Raw genomic sequence first — 20476 nt, forward strand, 5'->3', positions numbered from 1 at the left:
AGTCCACAGACCCCTTACTTAATGGTTTTGGTCCATGGCATAAAAAAGGTTGGGAACCCCTGATCTAGAGGAAGGAGATTATCCACTAGTTTCGTAAGCTGTCTGCAAGATGTCACTATTGGTCATTGGTGCCATCTTGACAATGTGAAAGAATGCATTTGCAATATTATGAAATTAGTGCATCAGTGGAATATTTGTATTATCTTATTTGGGAATATACTGTTCCGTCAAATACAACAGTTTTAGAGTTTGACAGTTACCAATTACTGAAAATCTGCTCTAATTGATTGTCACTTCCCAATTGATCGGAATATAATAGTCATAGTCATACTTTATTGATCCCGGGGGAAATTGGTTTTCGTTACAGTTGCACCATAAATAATAAATAGTAATAAAACCATAAATAGTTAAATAATAATATGTAAATTATGCCAGTAAATTATGAAATAAGTCCAGGACCAGCCTATTGGCTCAGGGTGTCTGACCCTCCAAGGGAGGAGTTGTAAAGTTTGATGGCCACAGGCAGGAATGACTTCCTATGATGCTCTGTGTTGCTTCTCGGTGGAATGAGTCTCTGGCTGAATGTACTCCTGTGCTCACCCAGTACATTGTGTAGTGGATGGGAGACATTGTCCAAGATGGCATGCAACTTAGACAGCATCCTCTTTTCAGACACCACCGTGAGAGAGTCCAGTTCCATCCCCACAACATCACTGGCCTTACGAATGAGTTTGTTGATTCTGTTGGTGTCTGCCACCCTCAGCCTACTGCCCCAGCACACAACAGCAAACATGATAGCACTGGCCACCACAGACTTGTAGAACATCCTCAGCATCGTCCGGCAGATGTTAAAGGACCTCGGTCTCCTCAGGAAATAGAGACGGCTCTGACCCTTCTTGTAGACAGCCTCAGTGTTCTTTGACCAGTACAGTTTATTGTCAATTCGTATCCCCAGGTATTTGTAATCCTCCACCATGTCCACACTGAGACCCCCTGGATGGAAACAGGGGTCACCGGTACCTTAGCTCTCCTCAAGTCTACCACCAGCTCCTTAGTCTTTTTCACATTAAGCTGCAGATAATTCTGCTCACACTATGTGACAAAGTTTCCTACCGTAGCCTGTACTCAGCCTCATCTCCCTTGCTGATGCATCCAACTATGGCAGAGTCATCCGAAAACTTCTGAAGATGACAAGACTCTGTGCAGTAGTTGAAGTCCGAGGTGTAAATGGTGAAGAGAAAGGGAGACAAGACAGTCCGTTGTAATACTTAACAATGCAGGCACACAAATGTCTATGAAGTACTCTGGCTGAAATAATCTTTGATACATTTTAATGAAGTGGTGTCTCTATGTGATTCGCTTCAGGTACAGAACCACCAATTCCCCTTGCCTCATTTAAATCTACAGTGGTTTTTTGCCATGTTTTACTGGATTCTAGAAAGATGTTGTTTGTCAGCCAAGTCAGTTGCTTTTTGACTTAATTCAAGACCTGATCCTGAATCAGAACTTGGTGGGTTCAAGTTCCTTTCTGGAGGTATGGGTACTTAAATCAAGACTGGTGTTGTTCTGAAAAAGTGTAGCATTAATGGAAGTCCTTTCAAGTGAGATTTTGACCCAAAGCACTGGTTGACCTCTCAAAAGATCCAAAAAAAAGAATCAAAGTTTTATTTATTATGGAAATTTGTATGCAGTATACAACACTGAGATTCATCTTCTCCAGCTAGCCATGAAACAAAGAAAACCATGGAAGATGTTTAAAAGAAAAACATCACCCTCCTCCTTCACAAAAAAAGAAATAAAAACTTGCAAACCCCAAATCTCTAACCCCTCCCTTGCACAAAAAACAGATCACTCCACACGGTAAACAGCAGCTAGAACATCGAGCCACAAACCCCCAAACACCTCCCTTGCACGAAAAGCTTAACAGATTGCTCCACATGGAAAACAGCAGCTGGAACATCAAAATCCAAACCCCCAACCCCCGACATGCCAATCGGCAACAAGAAAGAATGGGCACAAACACAGAATGCAAAAAAAAGACTTGAAGGAGATCAATATTAACTACCGTGAGTTTGAACTACAGCCCACAGTCTAATTCATAAATCGCAGAATTTCAATGACGTCCTCCGACAGCATTGAGTAGAATGACCACTCAAACAGAACGGCCTTCCAAGGAAAGCAACCTCTCAAACATGGAGGCCTCTGAGGAGAGAATCCTTTGCATTGGATATAAAGGATCCCAAGCGGTTATTCAAAATCCCAGGTTTATGTAATATTTATCCCTCAATGAATTCCAGTAAAAAATAATTATCCAGATTACTATCATGTTGTTGTTTGGAGAAACTGGTTGTGTGGAGTCTGGCTGTCACATCTTTTGCTCTACAATAGTGACTACCTTTCGTTGACTACAAAGTGCCCCAGATTGAGAAAAGTGATTTATAAATGCAATCTATGTTTTGAAAGCCACTTGCAGGTGCTCAATGCTCAAGGCTATTTATCTTACCCCTGAGATTTACAATCCATTGATAGAACATAGCACATTACCGTCCCTTCAGCCCACAGTGTTGTGCCAACCTTTTAACCTTCTCAACTTAATCTAACTCTTACCTCTTACACAGACTCAATTTTTCCATCATCCATGTGTCTAATATTTTCTTAAGTACCCCTAATGTATCTACCTCTACCACCACCCTTGACAGGGTGTTCCATGTCCACACCATTCACCTTTGACGCTTTCCTCGTTCTTTCACAGATTTCAATAAAATCCTTTTGCAACACCCAGCAAAGAAAATTGCCTGAAGTGCTCAGCAGGTCAGGTGGCATCTAAAGCTGAGATCTTTTTTTAGGACTGGAAGGAAAGAGGGCAGAAACCAGAATTGACACAAAGGTTTCTGCAAATGCTTCAAATATTCAGCAACACACAGAAGTTCTGGAGGAACCCAACAAGTCAGGCAGCATCTATGGAAGGGAATAAACAGGTTTTTTTGGGGAGCTGAGACCCTTCATCAGAAACCAGAATAAAAGGTAGAGAGGGGAAAGAGCACAATCTGTGCGGATTGCTGCTAACATCTCCTCCTTGCTGACGGTCAACACTGGCGCACCTCAGGAGTATGTGCTTAGCCCACTGCTCTACTCTATATACACATGACTGTGTGGCTAGGCATAGCTCAAATACCATCTATAAATTTGCTGGTGATACAACCATTGTTGGTAGAATCTCAGGTGGTGACGAGAGGGCATACAGGAGTGAGATATGCCAACTAGTGGAATGGTGCCACAACAACAACCTGGCACTCAACGTCGATAAGATGAAAGAGCTGATTGTGGACTTCAGGAAGGGTAAGATGAAGGAACACATACCAATCCTCATAGAGGGATTAGAAGTGGAGAGAGTGAGCAGCTTCAAGTTCCTGGGTGTCAAGATCTTTGAGGATTTAACCTGGTCCCAATATATCGATGTAGTTATAGAGATGGCAAGACAGCGACTATACTCTATTAGGAGTTTGAAGAGATTTGGCATGTCAGCAAACACACTCAAAAACTTCTATAGTTGTATGGTGGAGAGCATTCTGACAGGCTGCACCACTGTCTGGAATGGAGGGGCTACTGCACAGGACCGAAAGAAGCTGCAAAAGATTGTAAATCTAGTCAGCTCCATCTTGGGCACTAGCCTATAAAGTACCCAGGACATCTTTAGGGAGCGGTGCCTCAGAAAGGCAGTGTCCATTACTAAGGACCTCCAGCACCCAGGACATGCCCTTTTCTCACTGTTACCATCAGGTAGGAGGTACAGAAGCCTGAAGGCACACACTCAGTGATTCAGGAACAGCTTCTTCCCCTCTGCCATCTGATTCCTAAATGGACATTGAAGCTTTGGACACTACCTCACATTTTTTTAATATACAGTATTTCTGTTTTTGCACTTTTTAAAAATCTATTCAAAAACGTGATTGATTTACTTGTTTATTTATTATTATTATGTTTTATTTTATTTATTATTATTGTTATTTCTCTCTGCTACTTTATGTATTGCATTGAACTGCTGCTGCTAAGTTAACACATTTCACGTCACATGCCGGTGACAATAAACGTGATTCTGATTCTGATAGGCGAATCCTGGTGTGATAGGTGAGTCAGTGGGGGTGGGGGTGGGAATAGTGGAAAAGTTTGTAGGAGGTTGACGGAAGAGGCAAGGGCTGAAGATAAGGTGGACCCTAGATTTAGTCTTGATAAGGATTCTCTCTGATCCTTGGTTTTATCTTTGCTGCCTTCAGATTTTTTTTGTGTTTATTTCATACTTTGTATCAAAAATGCAGGTATTTTTTAATGGATTGGTGGAAATTCAGTTGAAACGGTGATTAGTCCTGCAATCAAGTACAAAGGCAGAATGAGTGACTGATAATTTGAAGCACTCATCAGATCAACTAAGCCAGCTGGTGGTGTAGTGGCATCCACACTGGAATTCAATGTGAGTGGCCCCAGGTTCAAATTCAGCTGGCTCCTTGCACACTTTCCACCCTAACACACAGAAAATGCTGGAGGAACTCAACAGGCCAGGAAGCATCTCTGGAAAAGAGTACGGTTGACGTTTTGGTCCGAAACGCTTCAGCAGGACAGTATCTACTCAAGCCAGTCCACTGATGATGCCATAGCCTCGGCCTTTGACTCCTTCCTTTCCCACCTAGAAAATGATGCCTTGTATGCCAGGATGTTGTTCATCTACTTCAGCTCAACATTCAACACTATCGTCCCTCAGAGGTTGGTCCCCACTCTGTAACTGGATCTTGGACTTCTTGACAGGATGGATCCAGCCAGTCTGAGATGGCAGCACCATCTCAAGCTCCATCACACTGAGCACTGGTGCCCATCAGCGTTGTGTGCACAGTCGGCTGCAAGTCACGCTGATGATGCAACAGTCGTTGGCCTCATGATGTGTTGGCATACAAAGAGGAGTAAAGAGGCTTGACAAGTGGTGTGAGGTCAGCAACCTGAGTCTCAGTGTGGAAAGAATAAAAGAGCTGATTGTGGACTTCAGGAAGGCACAGGTTGACCATTCTCCATTACACATAGGGAGAGTGAAGAGCACCATGTTCCTCGATGTACACATAAGGGTCAATCTAACCAGGACCCACAGCACTTCCTCACTGGTCAAGAAGGCACAGCAGGGTCTACACTTTCTGGGGCGATTGAGGCATGCAGGACTCCATGCCCCCATTGTAACAGTGTTCCTACAGGAGCACCATCAAGAGTGTCCTGTTTGGCTGCATTATTGTGCGGTATGGAAGTTGCAAGGCACCAGACCACAAGACCTCAGGGTATAGTAAAAACCGCAGAGGGGACCAGCGAGTCTCACTCCCCACTATCAGTGACATTTATTGGGAATGTTGAACAGGCATTGTTGAGGACCCCTACCACTCATCCCACAATCTCTCTGACTCACTACCATCAGCAACAAGGTACAGAAGCATCAGGACCAGGAATGCCAGACTGGGTAACAGCTTCTTCCCTCAGACTGTGAGGCTAATGAATACCCTACCTCCACCGAGGTCTTGTCACCAGGACAGTAAGCTGTTTACTGATTACCTGTGCTACACTTCACCACATGCATTTTGAATTATAGTTTATTAACTTATTTACAGTATAATATATTGATTTATGTGCTATGAGTGATATACAGTATGTTGTGTGGGTGCACAGTGATCCGGAGCAATGCTGTTTCATTTGGTTCTATATATGTACAGTCAGATGACAATAAACTTGAACTTGAACTACTATTAATAAAAGCATAAAATCCACATGGAGAGCACCAGAGGTCAGGACTGAATCTCGGTTGTGGGAGCTGTGGGACAGCAGATGCTCTAAGTGTGGCACTAGGCTGCACCTCTTCCTAGAGATGCTGCCTGGCCTGCTGCATTCACCAGCAACTTTGATGTGTGTTGCTTGAATTTCCAGCATCTGCAGAATTCCTGTTGTTTAAGGAAAATTCTAGTTTTTTTTTTACCAGATCTTGCAAAAATATTGATGTTCTAAAAACAGAAAGAAGGAAAATGGAATTGGGGCAAAAAATAGTAATTTCTGTTAGAAAAGTCTTGGAAATCTTTGTTAGTTCACCAAAATTCATGTTAAAACTTGCATTTGATGCTTCAAATTATGATGTAGGTGTTCCAGTAACTGACGTAAGCAATTCCATTTACATCATATATGTTGCTAAATCTATGAGCAAATGGGGAAGGGCTTTAGGAACTGTTTCTGTGAATTCCTTTTGAACAGACCTTTGTCAAAGACCTTTAAGAATGATTGTGTGTCTCTGTCTCAACATGGCTTTTGCTGGAGTGGCCAGAATAAGACCAAGAATTGTTAGCAATTGTTAGTCTTAATTTGGCCATTCCAGCAATGGCTGTGTTGAGAAAGCAACACACAATCATTCTTGTATCTCGATAAAACAACACAATCAAATATTCCAAGCAAAATAGGACTATAGATGTGATTTCTTGGTGTCAAAGTAGTGTAGTGATTAGCGTGATGCTATTACAGCTTAGGGCGTCGGAGTTCAGAGTTCAAATCTGGACCCTCTGTAAGGAGTTTGTATGTTCTCCCCATGACCATACCAGTTTCCACCAGGTGCTCCGGTTTCTTCCCACAGTTCAAAGATGTATTGGTTAGTGGCTTAATTGGTCATTGTAAAATTGTCCTGCAATTAGGCTACTATTAAATAGGGTGGGTGGCTGGGTGATGTGGCCCATTGAGCTAGAAGGACCTGTTCCACACTGTATCTCTAAGTAAATAAAAATAAATACTTAAGTATGAGAACTCAGACATATGATGTGGGCGGTGCTATAGCATAGCAGTTAGCAAATTGCTTTACAGTACCAGCGACCGGGATTCAAACTCCCGTCAGGAGTTCATACGTTCTCCCCGTGACCGCGTGGTTTTCCTCCGGGTGCTCCGGATTTATCCCACAGTCATTGTAAATTGTCCCAATGATTAGGCGAGGATTAAATTGGGGGATTGCTGGGCAGCATGGCTCGAAAGGCTGGAAGGGTCCACGCCACACTGTATGTCAATACATAAATAAATAAAATCTTCATAATCAAGGGTGTCAGTGGTGTTTTCTGACTGTAGCAATGAGAATAGGCAGGAAGACACAAGAAGGCTTCATTCTGAAAAGTCTATATCAAAAATGTTTCAAATGATGCACCAAGTTAGAATAATGATGATCGAATATCATACTATGACTAAGCCTGAGAGAAAAAGTTTGTGACGGGGTAGTACAGGAGTGTACTCTTAATGTTGCAGAGCCGAGACAGCATATACCTTTATAGAATTGGAAATGGCCAACAAGACTTAAATATTGCTTATTGTGAGATGGAGGTGGATGATTGGGTAGTACTACTTATTAGTTAGTACTTAAAAATCACTTACTTCCTGTGAGAGATTTCCAAGAGGAAATGAGGGTTGTGTCCCGAAGGGTCGTCTGTTTACTCTTTTCCATAGATACTGCCTGGAATGCTGAGTTCCTCCTGCATTTTGTGTGTGTGTGTGTGTGTGTTGCTTTGGATTTTCAGCCTCTGCAGATTTTCTCGAACCTGTTAGTACTCACAGATAGTCACTTGAAATAGTACATTGAGATCCTATACCCCAACATTTTTTCATGCCACGGTCTTGTAGAATAGTCCCCAATTATGTTAATAATCATATGAGCACTTTATGAAAATAAAGGTATCAAGCACACACTTAGTCCATCATATTACACAATATTAACTGGTGCATTGAAGATATCAGTAAAAATGCTCAAAAAACACTGAGGAAACATAGATGCTCAAGTTTAATAATATGACATTGATGAGTAAATATTTTGGTAAACAACAGAACAGCACACATTCCAGATCTTCTCCTGAGATACTCATGATAAAGGATTCAGATCATGACTGAACTTCATTCTACTAAATTTTAAGGGTGAGTGAAGGGGAAGAAACTGTAACAAAAATGAAATGATGAATTAAGCCATGGTGACAGACAGTTTGAACAACACAATGACGCTCACACGTAACACCCACATGTGAGTCAGCTAATGGGAAGTGGGAGGTTGAAGTGACAGCTGAAGTGTGCCTTGCAAGAAAATAGCTTGTGAAAATAGGAGATGTAATTAGAAGTATTAATCACTTATTTCCTGTGAGAGATTTCTAAGAGAAAATTAGGATTGTGTAAGTGTATTCCAGAAGCTGATTCTGTGTAGATTATGGTAAGACCATCGCAAGATTCTGTTGAACTGAGCCAAGAAATGATGCCTTCCTGAAGTGGGTATGATACCAGAATCTTTTTCTTGAGCCCTTACCCCCATCTCCATCATTCAAAGTCGATGGTATGGTAGGAATTTACTAATGTTTCTGTAACGTATTATATCCACTGTACAGGGATTGGCCTATACAGCTTCACCAGAGCCCCATTGGCCGGCCTTACCCATTTCCATCTCTCACGATGGGGACATAGGCTTGGGCATTGATAGGCCTGATGCCAGATTGCTGACTATATTTCTGTGATTCTGTATGAAATAAACACCTATGCATACTGTAGGTGGAGAAAGTGGAATTAAAAGAAAATACGCATGTCTTTCAGCAGTTCTCTATGTATCATAGTGTTTCAGGTACGTTATTTCCTGAAAGTCACATCTCATTCTGATATGGAAAGAATTTAGCATCCCTTCATCGTCACTTCCTCAAAATCCTGAAAATTCTTGTCAAACACTTTGATGGGAGAATATTCACTGTAAGGGCTGCAGCAAGAAGTTCAAAGAGAGAATTCTGTTTCTCAAGGGTAGTGGGGGATGGACAGCAAGTATTGAGCTTCCCAGACATGTCCGCATTTGTGTAAATTACATAAAATAATAATGAAGAAAGAGACCAAACTGTGATTTAGAGCACACGTTCACCTTGGCAGTGTGGGCATGATAGATTTCGGATTTTGTGGTCAAGAAAGAACATTTCAGTGTGGGTTGAGAAACGTGCTACTCTGAATTATATTTCAAGGGCAATTATCTATTATAAGCTGGTGAGGGCTCTGAGAGAACACAAGCCGATATTTGAAATTAAATGGGAGTGTGTTAATTGTTTGTCCATTGGAGGAACTCAGTGGACGGCTGGGTGGGCATAAGTTTTAGGAATAGTGGTTGGCACGGAGTGAGTGAGACCTCTGTCAGTCAGGGTCAACCATGGATATTGCACCTTAGCTGTCTAGATACACAAGCCAGAGCAGTACAATATGGAGAGCAAGCTGTTGCCCGTGTAGCAAGCTCATGTGTTTCCGCCACGCTTAACAGCTAAGCCACATGTGAAGGCCAGGAGCTGGACTTGGTTGCCAGAGACTATCTGAGGTGCTCACCATTGGGAGCATTTAATAGGTAACGAGAGCTTATTCCCATTACCACTCCCATCTGTGACAACCTTAATAGTTGGCAATATCAACCGAGAAATCTGTAGTCTTTGAAACGTGTCGTCCTCATTATTAGAATATGACTGAGGGGATTACTGCTGGTCTAACTTCAGAGACTTCAATGTTAGCTCTTTTATTGTCAAAGCAAATTGAGTTCAACTGTGTTAGTTCACATGAGTTTCATCATCAGCGGTTTGGATTTCGGGTACTTAACTCTGCTGATTCCTCACGTACAGTTCACGTCTGCGATTAAGAGATTTGTAATGAAGTATTGATATACTTTCTCTCTTAGTATTTCTGTACAAATCAAAGGCCTGATAAGGGTGGTAGGGGAAAAATCGCAATTGAATTTTGCATGCACATGATTTATTTATTGTAATGGAAATGGACCAATTTGCTAACAGTAATGCAATCTCACTAAAAGATACAGTTCAAAAGACCTCCAGACAGTGGATTTATTCAGTGCCTGATCTCAAAACACTTTACATCCAATTACTCTGAAGGCCCATAAGTGTTGGTACATAGCTAATTGCTCCTTTGTGTAGAGTAATATCTAAAATGTACATTAAATTAAGCTATTGCTATTATATTATTCACTCCAAGGATAGCTTAGCAAATTTTATTGCAGGTCAGAAAATTATGATTGAATGTCACTCCAGTACAGATTGCACAAAAAGGATGTTCATGATAAATACTCCTGCAAGAATAAGTAACAAGTTCTCCTGGCAAATATTCCTCAATCATTACAAAAAAAAATGCAGTTTGAACATGTATTTTAATGATTGTCATTGCGAGGCAAAGTTGGTATGTTATTGGTTACATGAAAAGTATCTTTTCATAGCTATTAACAATGAGCAAAGCTAATTAATCATCCTAGCCTCTGAATCAATATTGGAATAATTGGTTGCCTCTTTATATAGTGCTTATTTCACTCAATGAGAATGTTTAATTAAACAGCAATTAGCAAAGAAAGCACTTAAAACAAAAAAATCCTTGTTCAAAGAACCAAAAATAAAATAACTAACTAACTAACTGAAAACATGAAAAAAATCTACAGATGCTGGAAATCCAAAGCAACACACACAGATTGCTGGGGGAGCTCAACAAGTCAGGCAGCATCTGTGGTAAAGAGTTAACAGTCAATGTTTCAGGCTGAGACACTTCTTCCAGACTAGAGGGAAGTGGGGGGGGTGTGTGCCTGAATTAAAATGTGGGGGAAGGGGAAAGTGGCTAACTGGAAAGTGACAGGTGAAGGTCAAGGGCTGGAAAAGAAAGAATCTGATAGGAGAGAAGAATGGACAATAGGAGAAAGGGAAGGATGAGGGGACCCAGGGGAGTGTAATAGGCAGGAGAGAAGTAATGAACGGTCAGAGCGGGGAATAGAGGAAGGGGTGGAATTTTTGTTCACTGGAAGGAGAAATTGATATTCATACCCTCAGGTTGGAGGGGACCCAGACAGAATATAAGGTGTTGCTCCTTCCCCCTGAGGTTGCCACATTTTGGTACAAGAGGAAGCCATGGATCAACATGTTGGAATGGGAATGGGAACAGGAATTAAAATGTTTGGCCATCAGGAAATCCCCCTTGTGGTGGATGGTACAGAGGTGCTCGACAAAGCAGAATGTTTAGTGGTAGGGTCCCTTTGAAGATGGAGGAAGTTGCGGAGGATAATGTGTTGGATGTGGAGGTTGAGGGGGTGGTAGGTATGGACTTGAGGGGGTCTATCACTATTACAATGGCGGGAATATAGGGAGACCGCAGATGTACGGGAAATGGAGGAAATGAGGGTGAGGGCAGCATCGATAGTAGAGGGAGGGAAACCCCGTTCTTTAAAGAGGAGGAAATCTCCAACTATTTACAATGTGTAATATCTAACAGAAGATTAAAATGGCTACAACTATGTATAAATAGGTGCCAGTTCTCACAATTGGTGTGTCATTTTAAATACATACAAGTTAGTTATATCTGCACACAATATGGCTCTTTGTTACCTCTAGTTTATTGCATGATATTCCTACGTACATGATGTGTTCCATTCTATGTTGATAATGACGGAACTACAGTGTGGGTAGTTCAGGAAGCTATTTGGCCATGGCTGTATGTATTTGCGTCAGCTCAGCTGGAGCTACGCATAATAATATGGTTGATTACAAATCAGCACATTCAAAGTAATTCATCATTTGGAGCATACGTGTGGAGACCTCTTCTTCTGGAAGTAAATGAACTATCTTATCATCATACTTTTATAGAAAGATAAACCAGGAGATGCCAAAACAGAAGAATTTACCAGCAAGAGAAAATATACCATCAACTCCCCAAGATGCAAGAACCAACTATTTCTCATGTTAAAGGCTTGTGCACGTATGACAATTGGTAAAGTGGAACCCAGGGCACATTACACATTGAATGGAGACGTTAATAGCCTTACTTGTGAAACTCAAGTCCTGATGAAGGGTCTCGGCCCGAAATGTCGACTGTTTACTCTTTTCCATAGATGCTTCCTGACCTGCTGAGATCTGTGTGACTAGCATAGACTGGTTTTCACCTGTGCCTCTGAGCACAGTTGTCTTTCTAGTTCCTGTGTGAGGCCTAAGGGAAATTGAACCATTAAGGCAAGAAATAGGGAAAGACTAGATGGGTTGCAGGACTACTTTCTGTGCTGTAGTACTCCATGATTCTATGACTAAATAGACATCATTTGAAAGGGTGAGAATTTAAAACTAACTACAAGTTGCACAAATACTGAAACCATTAAGTGTAGCCCTTTGCAACACACACAAAATGCTGGAGGAACTCAGTAGGTCAGGCAGCATCTATGGAAAAGAGTAAGTAGACGACATTTTAGGCCAAGACCCTTTATCAGAACTTCATCAGTGTAGTCCTTTATTAAGTTAATTTTAACAGAATATATTGTTTGCTTCATCAAGGGGCACTTTAAATAAAAATATTTATCTTTTGGATTTTCCTTCTCTTTAGATTTACATTTTGTGATTATACCATGCTCAAGACCTGTGCTGTTGTTTCAGCTCCTACGTTTAGTTTTAGAATGTAATCAGCCTATCCACGACAAAGTGGGACTAAAATAGAGTCATAGAAAAGTACAGTACAGAAACAGGCCCTTTGGCGCATCTAGTCTGTGTCGACTACCTAAACTACACCTGCACTGGGACCATAGACCAAAATGACAGAGGCTCCAAAATTTTAACCTCAATTTCTGGTGGGAAGCTACCAGGGTAAACGCAAGAGGTTTTGCAGATGCTGGAAATCTAGGGTGAGCTGATTACTAACCAGCCCTGAAGTTGCAAAGGTCACGAAGCTTGCTTATGTGAAAAATGTGAACAATTATAAAGCAGGAAAATGGAGTATTGTGGCTGATATATTATCCCTCCCAACCCCATTCTCCTGCCTTCTCCCTGTTATTGTTGTGCATGAAAAGCAAAACCAAACTGCAGATGCTGTAAGTTTGAAACAAAAACAGAAAATGTTGGAAAAACTTGATTGTAGCATCTGCGAAAACGAGAGACTGACTAAATATTTGTTTGAGTTTGGTATTGTTTCTGTCACATTGGAGGGAGAGCCAAGCCTAATTTGAGATTGAGGATGATATTCAAGTGGACTGTATGTGGAAAGTGTGAGAGGTGAGGATAATTTTGCTTCCCACCCATTTGGTAAAAGAAAGAGCCAAATAATCCCTGCTGATTTCTTTATTGCTTATCTCTTGGTTTACTGATTAGGTCATGAGATGTTTGAGTCTATAATATTGGCATTTCACAATCTTGTTAGGAATTCCTTTATGATTGTTTAACGTTTACACACTGCTTCAACAGATGTCTGTGGACTTGTGAAAAAAAGCGAGGTGATATTTTAAATTATGCAGAAACATCTGGAATGTGGTTCCACAAACGTGCTCTATTCCAGACATAGCCAATGAAATATTTATCTTAGCATTTCCGTATTGGACCTGCTACTTCAATGGAATACTAGATTATTTCCCCGGTAAGAATGTGCATCTCATTAATTTGAAAGTACTTTGTTAATGTAGATATTAACTGAGGGACTTACTTAGTCAACAGATTGTTTATTAGGAGGGATCAACTGATTAAATTGCAGCATTTTCATTGCCCCATGATTCCAATATTAGTTTGTTCGACTAACTGTGTAAGTGAACAACAATGAACTGTGATCTATGTCTCTCCTTTTCTATTTTTACAAGGTTTAAAGCAAAGCTCTGGTTGTGCGAAGATCATCCATTGTCCCTCTCTGAGCAGGTAGCTCCCATCATTGACCTCATGGCAATAAGCAATGCACTTTTTGCTAAACTTAGGGACTTTATCACTCTGCGCCTGCCTCCAGGATTCCCCGTCAAAATAGGTAAGTTAGTGAAAGAAGAAACCATTTTGTTTTCTGGATTTTGCATCTGAAAAACACATAGAGAATAAACTGTAAACTTTGAAGATCCCTGTCCTGCTTTTTTACACAGGGTTCTCATGAATAGCTGGGGATTGACAATGCAAGGGGCTGTTAAGGTGGAATGCTTGTGGGTAATGGGCCAATGTAGGCAAACACCCGAGCTAATTGCTTGGAAAAAGTCAAACAGCAGCTGTTTTTAATTTGCAACCCAAGGAGAATTGACATTATCAAGATTAAAATGCAGCAGAAATTAATTATCTTTTTCTCCCTCTCCAGAAAGCAATGTTTGTGGTGTGATATCTGAAGTCAGGAAAGCTGTGTTGATTATAACTTGAATGTAACTCCACATTGGCAGGATGTGATTCTGATAAGGACTGTAGTTGTTCTCCCTAGTGTGAACACCACTAATTATCAAGTCCCTGTCATCTTCTGCATGATTTCCAAGCATCACAGAGCTCTATAAAAAAGTTTAATATGCTAGACGTCATTATTGTTGCTTTCAGCTTGCTAGTTGCAGTTTAGTCACACCACTCCCCAACAAGGATTTAAACATTTATACTAGTCTGATACCTCAGACTAATATTCCTTCATCATATTTCACAAGGTGTAATATTTCCAACAAAATTATTTCCTATTTTGCCCATTCAGGGGAATGATGACAACCCTTCCACGGGTTTAAAACTATCTCTAATGCGTCAGAGGTACTCTTGGAAATAGACTCCAGATTTCATAGCTCATGTTTGCTTCTCCTACTGAATATCCGTTTGTGCTGTAGCAAGTGCAAGAATTTTAAAAGTATTATCCCCATATAAATTGAAAAGAAAATAAATCACAATGCCATGGTTTGCTACCTTTGCTATTATTTAATCTTAGTGCTGAAGTAGACCAAGGCTTACCTTTGGCTCTTGTTTGTTTTCTTGAAGTAACCTATCTTGGCCTTCATGTCTTTCCCAAGCGTAGTAATTTCCAATATCTTCATCCTTGTTTCCTTTTCACCAGCTCAATAGAAGATAGAGCCATTATTTATGATCACCCCCACCCCACGAAGGATGTTTCATTTTGCACTTTTGAAACAGGCATTTTACAAAATTCAATGATGTAGGTGTTTATTGGTTGCTCAAGCCTTGAAAAATACTTTCAAACAGATCACATTCTGAGTAATGCATGTCACGAGCCGCAGATTCAATGGTAGCCTTCTGAACTCTCTCCACTTGAGAGAAACCCTATTAGATTAATTTCCCCCTTGTGAAGTAACTCCAGTGCTTGGCTCGAAAATCAATTTACACATCTGCAAACTGACTTTAAATTACAGGCAACCACTTAACATAAATCTTAACAAATGCTTTCTTAAAATAAGAAAAACACAATGGACTAACAGCACTGTACAAGGGAGACCAATGATTTATCTTGATTAACATTCCTGAAGTGTGCACTACTGAGGTAAATCAGATTAACCGGGAGTTTTCTGCTTAAGATTGCCCACCTGTCTTAATTTCCCAATGGAAGAGTTGCTTCCCTGAGAACATGCTGAATCGTTACATCAGTGTAAGCATTTCTGTTAAACCCAATTCTTTTAACAGTTGTGAAATGTAGATACAATGGGAAGTATGTTTTTTTTTTAAATACAAATGTTTATTTTTACATGCAGTTTTTTGAAGCTTTGTGCAGAGGCATCAGCAATGTTTACATCTTCTCTGCAGAGATTCCAATTTTTCACATTCTAAACGCACGTATCACCTTTGGGAACTTGAATGGCAGTGACGAACCAGTGCACTCCATCAGGAACAGTCCTTCCAGTGAGGCTCCGTCTCCCAGCAGTGACACTTCTAGTGTGAGCAGCTCCAGCTCCATGAGTATGTATTAAAAAAAAGCCCCAGGTCTGTGATTAACTACCTACAGTGAGTAACTTGTGGCAAACGTGTGGCACGTATTAATCTTCCAACATGCCAATCAGCTATGGCCGACTAAATGACATTGGGATCATTCAATTCTACCTGAACGTGTAATATTGTTGACAGTGTGTAATTCGGAGCCGGTGTTACACCTGTTCTGATCTTTATTTCTTATTACAGTCAGTAAAATTTGAGAGGCCAGATTTCTGATTCTCTGATACCCATTTTACATAATAAGTCAAAAGTACCCCCATTGTGTTCAAACGTGGGCACAGCAGTTAAATATAATCACAAAGCCGATTACTTATTTAATTATTTATGGTTCATCTGTATCCTTTTTTGTTCTAACAAATCCACTATAATCATAATCCAAATGTTAATGTGTTTTTGTCTTGTTTTATTCATCTTTATTCATTATGTCCTCCTCAATCTCTTTTTTTTTAATTTGTCTTTAAGTTCTGTTGGGTTTCACAGTGTAATGTATGGAAACGGTTTATTGGATGGAAGTACTAAGGCTATCTTCCTCTGCCTGCATTAGTGAAACTGGCTTTTTAAGACTATAAGACATAGGAGCTGAATTAGGCCATTCAGACCATCGAGTATGATCCACCGTTCCATCATGGCTGTCCCTCTCCACCCCATTTTTCCTTCTCCCCGCAACCTTTGATGCCCTGATTAATCAAGATCCTATCAACTTCCGCCTTAAATATACCCAATGACTTGGCCTGCGCAACATTCTGAGGCAATGAGTTCCACAGACTCACCACTATCTGGCTAAAGAAATATGTCCTCATCTCTGTTCTAAATGGATGTCCCTCTATTCTGAGGCACTGCCTTCTGATCCTAGATCCCCACCTATATGAATCATTCTCTCCACAACCACTCTAAGCAGCCTCTTGTGTGGCACCTTGTCAAAAGCCTTCTGATAATCCAAGTAAACATTATCCACTGACTCTCCTTTGCCTGTCTTGCCTGTTATTTCCTCAAAAAATTCCAACAGATTTGTCAGGCAAGATTTCCCCTTAAGGAAACCATGCTGACTTTGGCTTACTGTATCATGTGCCTCCACGTACCTCAAAACCTCATCCTGAGTAATGGATTCCAACATCTTTCCAACCACAGAAGTAAAACTAACTGGCCTATAATTTCCTTTCTTTGGCTTCCCTCCTTCCTTAAAGAGTGGAGTGATATTTGCAACTTTCCAGTCCTCCAGAACCTAGTGATTTTGAACGATCATTACTAATGCCTCTACAATATCTTCAGCCATCTCTTTCGGAACCCTGGGGTGTAGTCCATTTTTTCCAAGTGACCTATCTACCTTCAGACCGTTCAGATCAAGCACCTTCTCCATTGTAATAGTAACAACACTGCTCCTGACACTCCTGAATTTCTGGCATACTGCTAGTGGCTTCCACAGCGAAGACTGATGCAAAATACTTATTAAGTTTGTCCACCATTTCTTGGTCCCCCATTACTACCTCTCTAGTGTCATTTTCCAGCAGTCCAATATCCACTCTTGTCCCTCTTTTACTCTTTATATATCTGAAAAAGATTTTTGCATCCTCTTTTATATTGTAGTGAGCATTTGGTCCATGATGACAGACGAGAGAAGCTCATTTAGCTGAAATGCGGGTTTTATTGCAATAAGCACAAAAACAGACCGGCTGTTATGACCTGCTGAGAGATCCACTCAGTCAGATTTGGGAACAGCTTCTTTCCAACTGTGATAAGACTGCTGAACGGATCCTGACCCGGATCGGGGCCGTACCCTCCAAATATCCGGACCTGCCTCTCAGTTTTTTTGCACTACCTTACTTTCCATTTTTCTATTTTCTATTTATGATTTATAATTTAAATTTTTAGTATTTACTATCGATTTGTAATCCAGGGAGAGGGAAGCGCAGAATCAAATAGCGCCGTGATGATTGTACGTTCTAGTATCGATTGTTTGGCAACAATAATGTATGAAGTCTCATACAGAGGGGAAGTTGATTATTACACACCCTGGTTACAGTTAGAACCCACAAACGTACAAGTGCATAATTTTACACCCAAGCTAAAATGTCACAGTAAATGAACTTGAAAATCCTTCCATAATCCTGCGAATGCATTTTTAAAAAAGACAATAAATAGCAAACAAGAGAAATGCTGCAGATGCACAGTTGCCGGTGACCGTAGCCAGCTGGACCACTGTCATTGTCCACCAAGGCACAGAGGGCTCGTTCGTGTTGGGCAGCACACCCTGATGGATTACAGTGATAGTTGACCCTGTGTCCACTACCGTGTGGCATCTGATATCCTCCACCACACAGTCCATGTATGAGCTTTGCTAGCGGCCCAATTGGGGAGTCAACAGTGATGGGATTCCGCTGGAGGTCTGAAGCAGTGGCCCCTGCTCGGCATTTCCAGATGTCTGCACTGGGCTGTGCGTGGCGGTCCTGGGCCACGTGGCCCGCCTCACCACACCGGTAGCAGAGATCACTCTGAAGCACGCAATGGGGCCGGCGTGGCGCAGGTCGGACCTGTCTCACGGGCTCTTTCTTGTCAGTTTTCAGTTTCCTCCTCTGCCTCAGTGACACAAGCCCGGGCTTGCGGCATGTGGGGCGACGCTGGAACGCCTTGGGGGGGGGCTAAAGTTGCTCCTGTCCTCTCCATCCTCTCCATCTCAGCCAGCAATGATGTCAGGCGAACATGGCACTCCAGCATCAGCAGTTTTACAAAGGCCTGGAGGGCAAGCTCTTCCTGGGCTGCAGGAGGGAACTGGGAACTGGGGGTAGCCATGCGAGCACAGTGGTGGAGATCTCCCACAGGATGCCATCTGCTGCCCAGTTCTTCCCTTTGCTTCCTCCAATGGCCTCTGCCGGAAACTCTGCTCCAGGGCCGCTACAAGGGCCCTGTAGTCACGCTGCTCAGTTGACGTTAGGTCGATGAAGGCCTACAGGGCAATTCCTCCAGCGCCAGGGCAAGTTTCACCGCTGTCTCGGTGCGGCTCCTTCCATTGTGCCATGCAGTAAGTTTGACTTGCGCTAGGTAAGGCTCCAGGTGGCCGGTACCATTGTATCGGGGGAGCTTCAAGGTGGACCTTGTGGTGTTGATTACTGGGGCCCACTGACCTTCCTCTTGCTCCTGTGCGATTGGTGGTGCCTGCTGCATAGCTCGCTTTCCCGTGGCTGGGGTGCCTTGGGTTCTCCGGTGTGAGCTGCGAGGGAGGTGGGTGATGCACTCCGCCATGTACCCCGGTTTGGGGAGCCTGGGTATGCCCGCCTCATTGGGGTTCCCTGGGAAGGCACGATGCTTGGTTCTCATTTTTTCCCCCTGGGTTGGTGTCCTTAATTCGGGAGCCCAGCACGAGGGTGTGGGGAGGCCCCTCAACTTATACTCCGGGTCTTAAGGCCCTCCATCCAAACTCGTAGCTCTCAATTTCACTGTCAGTTTCTAATCCCGCTCCTGATACCGATGTGGCGAGCATTTGGTCCATGGTGACAGACAGGAGAAGTTCGTTTAGCTCAGCTGACAGCGTTGTTGCGATAAGTACAAAAACGGGCCAGGCACAATGACTCGGGGAGAGAACTGCTCCGTCTCATACAGATGGGAGAGGTGATTATTACATACCTCAGTTCCAGTCAGGGTGACCCACAAACACACAAACGAATAACTGTATAATCCCTGCTAAATGAACGTGAATATCCCAGTATAATCCCACGAACACATTTTAACCAAAAGCAATAACTAGCACTGGCCGCCAGGAATGCTGGGGCGAGCTGTCAACCACGGCAGCTTCCGGAGCTCTGCAATATCATTGGCTAGCTTACATTCATATTCCATCTTTTCCTTCTGACTTTTTAATTGCCTTCTGATGGTTTTCAAAAGCTTCCCAATCCTCTACCTTCCCACTATTTTTTTCTATATTATGTGCTGTCTTTTTTGCTCTTATGTTGTCTTTGGCTTCCTTTGTTAGCCATGGTTACCTCACGGTTAACATGCATTTTGGAGATATAAATGGTACGACATGGAAGCAGGACCTTTGCCCTAACTGGCCCATGCCAACCAAGCTGCCTATCCATGCTGGACCCATTTTCCCACCTTTAACCACCTTTGATTTAGATCATTAACATCATATTACCATGCCATGCAACACTGATTATATAGAAGAATCTCATATACCAACCACTCTTTCTACTGCCAGATTTCCTTCTGAGATATGAAAGATCTCACCTGGCTTCTGAATTAGTGACTGACGGAAAGGCTGGATCTCTATTTCCCTGTTTCTTCTCCAAAAGCTGGATCTTTCTCGTGCTGTATTCCGTCAAGCTGATCTGCTGATGTGCTGTCAATGACACCAGGACTACCTTTTTTATGTATACAGCTGAGTGTGTTTCTGCCTAAGCTATCTCATCAAAACAAATGCAAATTATGATGAAGTCCAAGGCAGCCCTTTGCCCAGTGTAGACCTGATGTGCTTGTGTCCTGCCAGAACGATCTCTTATAAAGGGTTTAAGTTTATAACCCTCCCTGATTCCTCAATCACATTTTGTCTGTCTTTCCTAGCTTTGTTATGCACAAGGCTGTTAGTAATAGTATTCCCTGTATGGATTCTTTTAACCAAACTGCTCACTTGAAAGTACAACTACATGAAACCACTCCTAATAGTGTAAAAGAATATAATATTGCTGGGTGGTATTTTACACAGTATAACTGTGGATACAAAATGCACAGAGATGTGGCGGTTTATATTTAAATCATAA

The 20476-nt window shown here is 41.9% G+C and overlaps 1 protein-coding gene across 2 annotated transcripts in view; it reads left to right on the plus strand.

The window, feature by feature from the left end:
- Positions 1-20476, plus strand: part of ankrd13b (ankyrin repeat domain 13B) — a 463600-nt gene that overhangs the window by 416432 nt on the left and 26692 nt on the right. For both annotated transcript variants that reach the window (XM_072242851.1, XM_072242852.1), the window contains 2 exons: positions 13643-13800; positions 15540-15692. In XM_072242851.1, the coding sequence (XP_072098952.1) occupies positions 13643-13800; positions 15540-15692 (311 nt within the window). The remainder of the gene's footprint in view (positions 1-13642; positions 13801-15539; positions 15693-20476) is intronic.

The sequence above is a fragment of the Mobula birostris genome, chromosome 25, assembly GCF_030028105.1.
Source record: "Mobula birostris isolate sMobBir1 chromosome 25, sMobBir1.hap1, whole genome shotgun sequence".
In the NCBI taxonomy this organism is placed as follows: domain Eukaryota; kingdom Metazoa; phylum Chordata; class Chondrichthyes; order Myliobatiformes; family Myliobatidae; genus Mobula; species Mobula birostris.